This window comes from Rattus norvegicus, chromosome 4 (assembly GCF_036323735.1).
Source record: "Rattus norvegicus strain BN/NHsdMcwi chromosome 4, GRCr8, whole genome shotgun sequence".
NCBI lineage: Eukaryota > Metazoa > Chordata > Mammalia > Rodentia > Muridae > Rattus > Rattus norvegicus.
Genome location: NC_086022.1, coordinates 69,123,428 through 69,133,905, shown reverse-complemented (window position 1 = coordinate 69,133,905; position 10,478 = coordinate 69,123,428). Strand labels below are relative to the sequence as shown.

Here is a 10,478-nt window from a genome sequence, read left to right as displayed (position 1 = left end):
AGTCTCATGCTACCATGCCTCCTTTATGCTTAAATTAATTTATTGATTTTCATTTATTTCTGCAGCATTGGAGATTGAACCTAGAACATTATACGTGCTCTAGCACTGAGCTACCCTAGCCCTCTATTTGTAGTTCTGAAGGAGGGGCTCCTCCATAGTAAGAAGGCATCAGCTGCTCTGGGACCACATCTTATGGGAGGCAACACAACACTGGTTTGCTAATAATGTAAGGACAATTTAATTTCAACGCAGGACTGACTTCTGTACAGGAGATATTTTGATGTTTTAAGAATTCTTGGTCAAACAGATTAACAGAGGGCAAGCCAGTTCTATCTGCCTCCTAGTTCCTAACCAAGAAGCAAGAAGGCATTGCTGGCTTCTAGGTCAAAAGGCCTTGCTCCTCAGGAAGAAGGCCTGGTTGTGTTGACTGTTGGAAAGCAGGCTGACTTTTCATTACAGGCCTTTCCCAATAGTACCTGGGCTGTTCCCAAATCTAGAATGTTCCAAATATCCTTTCTGCATATTCCTGCTCCCTACTTAACTACTGTCTTTGTACAACAGAGAAGCAAACTCCACTATAAAACTGCTGGGCATTGGGGAGGCAGAGACCAGTATGGGAAAAATCCATCCTAACCCTCTTCCTCCAGGGCCTGAAGTCCTCATTTCAATAGGAGTCCTTGAGGACAGTGGTGTCCCCTTTCCTGAGAGTCTGTGCTGCCCATCAGTAAGGCTCAGCCTTCGATGCTACCGGGGAGACACTGGCATCTGGATACCCTGGCTTGTGTGCTGGCCTCCCACACATGGTCAGCAAGTACAGTGAGTGCGCTCACTGGGGACATGGGCCACAAGAACTGGGCTGGAATCCTGGGGAAGACCTTGCTGGGCACTCTCCCCATATAGGTGCAGGCTGTTTCGGGCAATTAACTCCTTCGCCATGAGCACAAAGACTTCATCTATGTTCCTGGACTCTTTGGCGGATGTCTCCAAGACAGCCAGGAGGCCATACTTCTCAGCCAGTGTGCAGGCATCCTCAAACAGGACGTGGCGTTTCTCCCACAGGTCTGATTTGTTCCCTGCGGGTGAAAGATGTGTAAATGTAACACAAATGAGTAACAGAACCTGTCTTGATCCAAAGTAAACCCTCTTCCCTCTCCTCTTCCCTTGTTTGTCTCTGTACTTAATTTTATATTTTTTGGTTCTTTTTTTTTTTTCAGAGCTGGGGACCGAACCCAGGGCCTTGCGCTTCCTAGGCAAGCGCTCTACCACTGAGCTAAATCCCCAACCCTAATTTTATATTTTTTAAATTACATTTATTTCTTGTGTTGGAGCACGGTGCATTCTCATGCCAAAGCACATATGTGGAGGTCAGAGGACAACTTTCAAGAGTTATTTCTCTTGGGGGATTGAATTCAAGTCTTAAGCCTTAGTGGCAAGTGCCCTTATCACTTAGCCATCTTGCCCACCCCTTCCTGTGTTCTTTGAGACGGATCTCAAGTTGCCCCGGCTAGACTGGACCTTGTTATATGATCACAGTCCCTAAGGTGTTGGCTTAGGCCCTTCTACAGAACACCAAATGTACCAGACTTGAATCTGGCAAATCCTCAACTCTGAAATATCTGTCTCTAGCCACCATGCCCAGCCCTTTGACATTTTTTTTTTTTTTTTTTTTTTTTCGGAGCTGGGGACCGAACCCAGGGCCTTGCGCTTCCTAGGCAAGCGTTCTACCACTGAGCTAAATCCCCAACCCTCCCTTTGACATTTTAAAAAGAGAAATTCCATATGCTAAAGACCTTTATAAGGTAGACATCGGTATAATCTACCATGAGAAGTTGCCTCCTATACTCTTTACACTTCTTTTTATCAATGAATTTAGACCTCACTGATTCCGATAGAATGGTTGGCCAGTGAATCCGGTGGATCCTCCTGTTTCTCCTTCCCAAGCTCTAGGTTGCAGATGTGCGCCATAGCACCCGCCTTTGACCTTGGTTCTGATGATCTGAGCTGATGCCCTCAGGCTTCTGCCACAAGCACTGTGTTGACCGGACTATCTCCTCCCCCACCCCACCTTTTAAAGAGAGTTTCACGGTCTCTTACTCACGCTTCCCTTGACCTCCCGCCTTTCTGCCTCACCATCCAAAGACCTGGGATTACACGGCTGGCTCGCTCTCAGACTCTCAGGATCTCACAGTCCACTACCGAGGAAAGCAAGCTGAGCGCAGGCAGAGTTGGGTCAGGAAGATAACTGCTTGGAAAACCTCCTACCGATCAGCATGATGACCAAGTTGGCGGCTCCATATTTCTCTATCTCATGAATCCAGTGAGGGACAGACTCGAATGTGGACCGCCGCGTGAGGTCATAGGCAATAATGGCCGCGTGGGCGCTCCGGTAGTAGCTTTGGGTGATGGTACGGAAGCGCTCCTGGCCTGCAGTGTCCCACACCTGCATCTGCAGAAGGACGGAGGCCATGACAGGAGTTCTAGCAGCATGGACGTTCCTTCATTTAAGTCATCATACAAACATTTTCCCGTGGGCTGGCAAGATGGCTCAGTGGGTAAAGGCGCTACTGCCAAGTCTGATGGCCTGAGTTCAACCCCTGGCACCCCTACTGAAGGGAAAGCGCCAACTCTGGCAGGTTGTCCTCCTTTCACAAATACACGGTGGCAGATGTGCTAGCGCACACAGCAGACAAACGATATAAGATATAAGGTTTTTAGAAGAACAAACAAATTCCCGGGTCTTATTTCAACCCACTCAGGTTCAGTAGGGATGGGAAGGGCCAAAGTGTGCTCTCTGGTTTAGCGGTCACCCTAAGGTCTCTTCCACCGATGGAGGAGGTGCTTATTCCTGCATCTTCTCTTTTGACTGCTGACCTCAAACATCCCTTGGCCTAGATTTTCAGATATGTATTTCAAGTTTACCCATTGGGAAGAACTCTGGCAAAGGGGATGGCATAGGCTCAACTGCATTGGTTTTAAAGGATCACTCAGAATGTTCACATTCAGTAGCTTCCTTCAACAATACTTTCCAGGTTACTGTCTGAGACGTCAATCACATCAGCACCAACTCGCACCTTCCAATAAAGAAAAAATAGGGTTGGGGATTTAGCTCAGTGGTAGAGCGCTTGCCTAGCAAGCACAAGGCCCTGGGTTCGGTCCCCAGCTCCGAAAAAAAGAAAAAAAAAAGAAAGAAAAATAACTTAGAATCATTGTAGATGTATTTTGCATGCATGTGTGCGTGCATGCATGTGTGTATGTGCACTTGTACGCCTACACCATTTGTGTCCAAGGAGGCTAGAAGAAGGCATCAGATAGATACCCTGGAACTGGAGGTCAGACAGCCTGAAACTGGAGATTGTGAACTGAAATAGATTGTTGTAAACTGCCATGTGGGTATTGGCAATCAAACCTGGGTCCTTTACAAGAGAAACAAGTGCTGTTAACTACAGAGTGGTCTCTCCATCCCTGTGTATAAGTTTTTGTTTTTGTTTTGTTTTGTTTTGTTTTGTTTCTTTTTTTTTGGAGCTGGGGACCGAACCCAGGGCCTTGTGCTTCCTAGGCAAGCGCTCTACCACTGAGCTAAATCCCCAACCCCTGTTTTTGTTTTTTTTAAAAGATTTATATATATAAGTACACTGTAACTGTCTTCAGGCACACCAGAAGAGAGCATCAGATCTCATTACAGATGGTTGTGAGCCACCATGTAGTTGCTGGGAATTGAACTCAGGACCTCTGGAAGAACAGTCAGTGCTCTTAACCTCTGAGCCATCTCTCCAGCCCCCAAGTTTTCATTTTTAAGATAAAGCCTTATATGATCCAGACTGGCCTTGAACTCAGTAAACAGCTGAGGTTAGCCTAAAAGTCATGAAGCGCCTCTACCTCCCAAGCGCTGATATCCAAGGCATGAGTCTCTATGCTGGGCATTGCTCCCCTCCTATGTCAGACCATTTATGTAGATACTGATCTTTAGCAGGGTTGGTATCTGTAATCCTAGCTACTCATAAGGCCAGGACAAGAGGACCACAAGTTCAAAGCCTGCCTGTGCTACAAAGCAAGTTTAGTGCCAGCCTGATTTAGCCAGATACTGTCTCAAAAATAAAATATTTGAAAAAAAGGCTAAAATGTAACTCAGAGGTATGGTGTTTGTGTAACATGTACAAACCCCTAGTTACTGTAGTATCAGAAAAAAAAATCCTGTGTCTAAGCATTGGGGACTGTATGCCATGGTGTATGTGTGGAGGTCAGATGTGGACAGAATCTTTTGTGAACTGTATGGACACATCACCTATCAATAAAAAGCCCTATGGCCAATGAGCTGAGGCAGGAAATAGGAGGTGGGAGTTCCGGCAGAGATAGAGAACAATTCTGGAAGACTTAGGTCGGAGGGAGATTTGCCTTGGACTCTGCGGAAGACTGTCTCATGAAACTGAGGACCAGGTAACCAACGAGGAAGACACAGAATGATTTACACTTTAAACAGGGTACATAAGTGATGAGCTAGTCAGAGAGCAGAGCCAAGGCTATTGGCCTAGGCATTTATTAATAAATAGTTAGTCTCCGATTTGTTATTTCTGGGAACAAAGTGACTGGGTGGAAAGCCCACAGGTACAGGAAGTCAGCTTGTGTCTGGGTCATTGGGGTTGTCTTTACCTGTTGAGCCATCCTGCCAGCTCCTCTCCCCTTTTATCTGTGAAAGAAAAATTGTGAACATGCCACCAGACAGAAGAGACTAGGGAAAAATGAGTCTTCCTATACTAGGATTCAATAATTATTAAGATTTTCCTTTTTTGGGGCCAGGGATTTAGCTCAGTGATAGAGCACACTTACCTAGGAAGCACAAGGCCCTGGGTTCGGTCCCCAGCTCCGAAAAAAAGAACCAAAAAAAAAAAAAAAAAGATTTTCCTTTTTGGGGGATTCCCTTGTGCTGTTCTTTGATAGCCAATCCCTTCAGCTGACTTGTATTAATACACAGTAGCTATTTTCTTAAACCCAGCCCTAAACCCAGACCAGCTGCTGTCTGCCCGTCACATTTGCTGTCATCCTCCTGCCTCTACCTTCTGAATTCTGGACTTACTTCTTCTCCAAGCTACAGAGAGATGTTCATTTACATAATCACAATGCCAGCTTCACGGCTAACAATTCCCTGGTGTCATCTAATAGCGAGACCATATTAAAAATTTTCCAATGATCCTAAAAATGCCTTCTTAAATGTTATTTATTGGGGGCTGGAGAGATGGCTCAGAGGTTAAGAGCACCCGACTGCTCTTCCAGAGGTCATGAGTTCAATTCCCAGCAACCACATGGTGGCTCACAACCATCTGTAAAGAGATCTGATGCCCTCTTCTGGTGTATCTGAAGACAGCTACAGTGTACTTATATATAATAAATGAATAAATCTTTAAAAAAAATGTTATTTATCTGTCTGTCTGTCTGTCTGTCTACCTATTTATTTAGAGGCAAAGTCTCTCTACATACAGCCCAGGCTGGCCTCACACTTGTGATCCTCCTGCTTCAGCCTCTTTAGTACTAGGATTACAGGGACACGGCAGCTTGCCCCACCGTCTTATAGTTCTCTGAGAGTAACGATGGGTGTTTATACTTATTATTTATTACATTTTATTTACGGGTTCTGTGTATATTTGCATGGTACACATGTGCTTGTGCTTCTCTGAAAGCAGCACAGTCAGCAAAGAAACGATCTAGGTGAGGTAAGGATGAAACTTGGCTCAGATCGACTCAGTTCACTGGTGCTGAGCCAAACTTCTGGAGTCTGACACCAGGTTGCTTATTTCAGCCAATATTTAAGCACAGCACAATTTTGGAAAAAAGTTTTCTTTTTCTTTTGAAAAAAGTTTATTTACAGTGTTCTGCCTGCATGTACACCTATATGCCAGAAGAGGGCGCCAAGACCCCACTCCAGATGGTTGTGAGACACCATGTGGTTGCTGGGAACTGAACTCAGGACCTCTGGAAGAGCAGTCAGTGCTCTTAACCACTGAGCCATTTCTCCAGCCCCTGGAAAAAAAGATGTTTTCTGATGACAATTAATTTAGTCCTGTGTGTGCAACAAAGCTTAAGACATGTTTACTTTGAGACTTTTTGCAAAGTACAAATTGGCTTCTTCCATAAAGGTGGGCCCTGTTGACTTACAAGCAGTGTTTAGGGTTTAGATTTAGGGTCTAGGGAGAATAATGAAGATAAACTGGCCTAAGATATCGTAGAAGTTGCCAGGCAGTGGTGGAACACTCCTTTAATCTCAGCACTCCGGAGGCAGAGGCAGGCAGATCTTTGAGTTCGATCTGGTCTACAGAGAAACCCTGCTGTGAAAATAAAATAAGATTAAAAAGTCACATAGGCCACTGTAAAGTAAAAGTGATGAATCTCATAAGGATGTGTTTAATGGCCTCAGAAGCAATGCTCAAGATTTAGGCGGAGAGGGTCTGGGATAAACAAACATAAATTCTGGGAGGATATGGGTGAAGTCTGGTTCCACAGAGAGCAAAGGGTCACCAAGTCGTCACCTATGTCTCTTCTTGGCATTCCAAGAGGAAGACAGGTAAACCTCTCTTTTAACTTTCCTGAATTCTCCATCTGAGTAGGGCCCAGACTAGGTAGCAAGCTGTCATGCTGGAACTGACCTTGTTCTTACAAATTGGTGAAGTGAGGTTTTTCCTGGTCTGTGGCCATTTTTTACATTTGGTCATTGTTTTTTTTTTTTTTGTTTTTGTTTTTGTTTTTTGTTTTTGTTTTGTCTGTTTATTTTTGAGACATGGTCTCATACAGCTCTGGCTGGGGCTGGGCTTGAACTCATAGAAACTCAATGAGATCCAACTGCCTCTGCCTAAGGTGTGCACTGCTACACCTAGCTCTGATTATTTTTGAGACTGGGTTCTTATTATGTGGCCTAGCATGGCTTGGCACCCAATATGTGGCCCAGGTTGGCCTCAACCTTTTTGTCTGTCTTATGCTGGGATTATGGATAGGCACCATGAGGTAGTCGCTGGGCTTTTCTTAGACATTTATCCATGTTCTTTTCATATTAGAGAACCTAGCCCTTTCTCATGGTGCAAATATTTCCAGTTTGTGAATCCTCTTTTGGTCTTTTACCTTATTTTTGACTGTAGAACTTATGACCTTTAGGTAGACTTAGCAATATCATCTTTAAGGCTTCTGTGTTTATACTTAAAATGGGGCCTCTGGCTAACGAAAACGATGGAGCTACCCCTGGTCCCCCTCTCACCTTCACCTTCTTGCCATCTATCTCGAGGGAGCGCACTGTGAAGTCCACCCCAATGGTGTTCTGCTGTGACTCACTGTAGACCCCAGATTTGAAGTGCTGAACCACACACGTCTTCCCCACATTGGAGTCCCCAATAAGGATGACCTTGAACAAATAGTCCACGTTCTCGTCCACTGTTCTGGCTGCGCTGGAGAACTGCATGGCTCTGGCTTCCCAGAACAGACCTAGGGAGAAAAGAGCATTTAGTTTTTTTCTAGGGAGCACCAACCAGGCTTGGGCACTGAGGTCACCTTTACCTCCTTGCCGTAGAAGAAGAAAAGCTGTGGCAGTTGTGGCTTTCACGGGGCAAATATTCTCATGGGTGAACGATGCCAGGGACTGGTCAGCTGTAGGGAGATGCCCCATAAATCCACACCCCAGGTAAGGTGGACACGTAAGGCTGTTCTTCCATGGGAATAGCATGTAGTTGACTCTACCTGATTACAGAGCTGAGGAAGTCCCAGTCCTGAAGATGAGGTACCCAAAGAATGGGACAGTGGAGGCAATGCCTCCAGGAGTAACTTTCTAGCTGTCAGTCAGGTGGAAGACACACCCCAGCCACTAAAAGACTGCTTACCCAGTCAGCCCTTGACCAATGACAGGATCTGGCTGAGAAGATGCTCATGTCTGTGAGTATACATGGGTACAATGGCCAAAGAGGCTGGAGAGATTGGGTGCCTTGGAACCAGAGTGACAGGCAGTTAGGAGCTTGAAGTGGATGTTGGGAATTGAACTCAGGTGCTTTTACCCTCAGAGCCATCTCTCCAGCGCCCATGTGGTCTTTTTATTCTAGGTAGTACTCCATTCCTCTCATCCGGGAAATTAGAATTTTGAGGATATTCAAAATTAAAACTGTAATTAGAATGATTTGGCAAGGCCATGTGCGGTGACACCCAACTTTAACCCCAGCACTCAGCAATCAGAGGTAGGTGGATCTCTATGAGTTCAAGGCTAGCCTGGCATGCTTAGCAAGCTTCAGATCGCTAAGGCTACATAGTGAGACTCACGGTTGTGTGTGTGTGTTTTGACACACACTATGGGTGTGGGGGATTTGAGTATGGAAAAGAAAATAATGTATTAAAGGTTTCTATGATGATATTTGCCGAACTTTATCAGGGTTATATATCCCAGACCTGATACATATGTATGTGTGTGTCTATATCCACATATATACATTTATATTTATATATATTTAATTTATAGGGCTGGAGAAATGACTCAGGTTTGGTTCCTAGTACCCACATGGCATCTCACAATCATCTATAACTCCAGTTTTAGGGGATTCAGTGCCGTCTTCCAGCCTCTGTGGGCACTGTATGCATGCAGAACACAGGCATATATTCAGACAAAACACCCAGACACAAAAGATAAGATTAAATACACTAAAAAACATTTATTTTTATGTCAAATGTGTTCAAGGCAAATGGCAGCTGAGTATGACACATGAGGTTGACCTCTGGCTGCCACAGGCTGGAAGACGGCATTGAATCCCCTAAAACTGGAGTTATAGATGATTGTGAGATGCCATGTGGGTACTAGGAACCAAACCTGAGTCATTTCTCACAAACATGAACACACACATAAGAATTAAAACAATGGATACACATGTGCATGTTTCCCAGGAGAATCTGATGAGATTTGAGACCCATCACTCAATACATCAATCACCTGAAACTGCATCCCCGCTTTCAGCATCTTGTTTCAACACTCACCTGTGCTTCCATATCTTCAATATCAAGGAACTCCGTTTCTCTTCAATACAGTTGTGCACAGGGGCAGCCCTACACTCCATGAACTGAATGAAACCCGACTCCCGGGATTCCTATCTGCCAATCTCAGAACCCCCCTTGCTTTGCACCATGTTAAATTTCTGGTCCACATAACAACTCAGCAGATACTTGAAGCAGCAAGCGTATTCCTGTAAGGGCAGGCACTTAGGCATTTAAACTGTCCTTCACATATGTAGTTAGGTTTCTCCACCAAATATCTCATGAAACCAAAACACCCCCTTTCATGATTGAATTTGAGGTTGAGTAAATTGCTCTTACCTTATGACACCTTCATATCTCCCTCATTTATTTTTAGTTTTCTCTGATGTCATGGAAAAACCTCACGTCTATATTGACAGATATATAAAAATTCATACAAATGCGCATGTCTATTTTGGCAGACAAATAAAAACGCACACAAACATCCTGTCTGTATGTAAAAACCAAAGACTTTAAGGAGGCAAGGAATGGTCTAGTACCGTTTGGATGCCCCTGAGATCGCACGGAAAACTAATCCAGCTGAGGTGAGTTACAGTCAAACCACTTTTTTTTTTCTTCCGCGTCTTTTCAGTCTTTTCAACTGAAGAAAGCCATTCTACTTCCGGTATCTTATCACGGTAACTTGAGCTGAAACCTTGTTTCCAAGTCCCCTTTCTGTTTTTTCTCTTCAAAGTGCCCGGGGTTCCACAAAAGTCCCCTTTAAGCTAGCATATAAATCCTGCAAGGAGAAACCAGCAGAGTCCTCCCACACAAAACCATCCCACAAACCCGGCACCCTTCACCTCTTGCGTCCACCTGTTGCTTACCTGGGCACTCTCCCACCTCGCTGGTGAGCAGGTAGTTTTTGCTTTTTCTTCTGGTTTTCTCTGCAGCCCTCCGCCGTCCCCTTCTTCCTCTTGCACGGTGGGAACTGAAGTTCCGGCGGCGTCAGGTTTGGTGGCCAGAGAAAGCGAAAGGGAAACAGGGCAATGCCTCCCTCCCACCTGCAAGGAGCCTGAAGTCCAAGGCGAGGTGCTGGCTAGCCCTGGGCCCAGCGCACACAGCTAGTTTTCCTGCCAGGATTCATCACATAAGGAGAAAGCGCAAAGAATTGCCTTTCGCTCAGCTGACGACTGCTAAGCTACCCTGTTCCTCCTTTTGCTCCGCATCCTTCACCGCACATCCTGCCCGATACGCTTGTTTGGCTGGGCCGAGAGGCTGTTAACTGAGATGACAGCGGCTTAGAGGAGGATACTGATCTGGGTCTTGAGTGACTTGTTTTGAGAAGTCCCTGGAAAAAAGGTGGTGCTCAAGCAACTGGAAAAAGTAAAGCCATGTTCCACAAGGTGTCTCTCTAGGTAAAGGTGCTTGCTGCCAAGCTCGAAGATGTGAATTCTAGCTCGAAGATCTGAATTCTAGCTCCAGGACCCAACGAGTGGCAAGTTGTTCTCTGA

General features: G+C 45.2%; 1 protein-coding gene across 1 annotated transcript; it reads right to left on the bottom strand.

Moving 5' to 3' along the window:
• Nucleotides 1-214: 214 nt before the first annotated feature.
• On the bottom strand, nt 215-9,944 carry Rab19 (RAB19, member RAS oncogene family). The gene is made up of 4 exons (NM_001024326.1): nt 9,852-9,944; nt 7,238-7,461; nt 2,263-2,446; nt 215-1,073 (listed from the first exon to the last, which is right to left on the bottom strand). Exons 2-4 carry the CDS (start codon nt 7,436-7,438, stop codon nt 805-807), a joined length of 654 nt encoding a protein of 217 aa, NP_001019497.1. The 5' UTR covers nt 7,439-7,461; nt 9,852-9,944; the 3' UTR covers nt 215-804.
• Nucleotides 9,945-10,478: the final 534 nt, after the last annotated feature.

Excerpts from the sequence above, each read along its gene's own strand:
- Rab19 (NM_001024326.1), bottom strand. The coding sequence starts at position 7,438 with ATGCAGTTCTCCAGCGCAGCCAGAACAGTGGACGAGAACGTGGACTAT. Across the intron at positions 2,447-7,237 it reads TAGATGGCAAGAAGGTGAAG|ATGCAGGTGTGGGACACTGC; the intron begins GTGAGAGGGGGA and ends GTCCTTCTGCAG. Across the intron at positions 1,074-2,262 it reads CTTGGTCATCATGCTGATCG|GGAACAAATCAGACCTGTGG; the intron begins GTAGGAGGTTTT and ends TTTCACCCGCAG.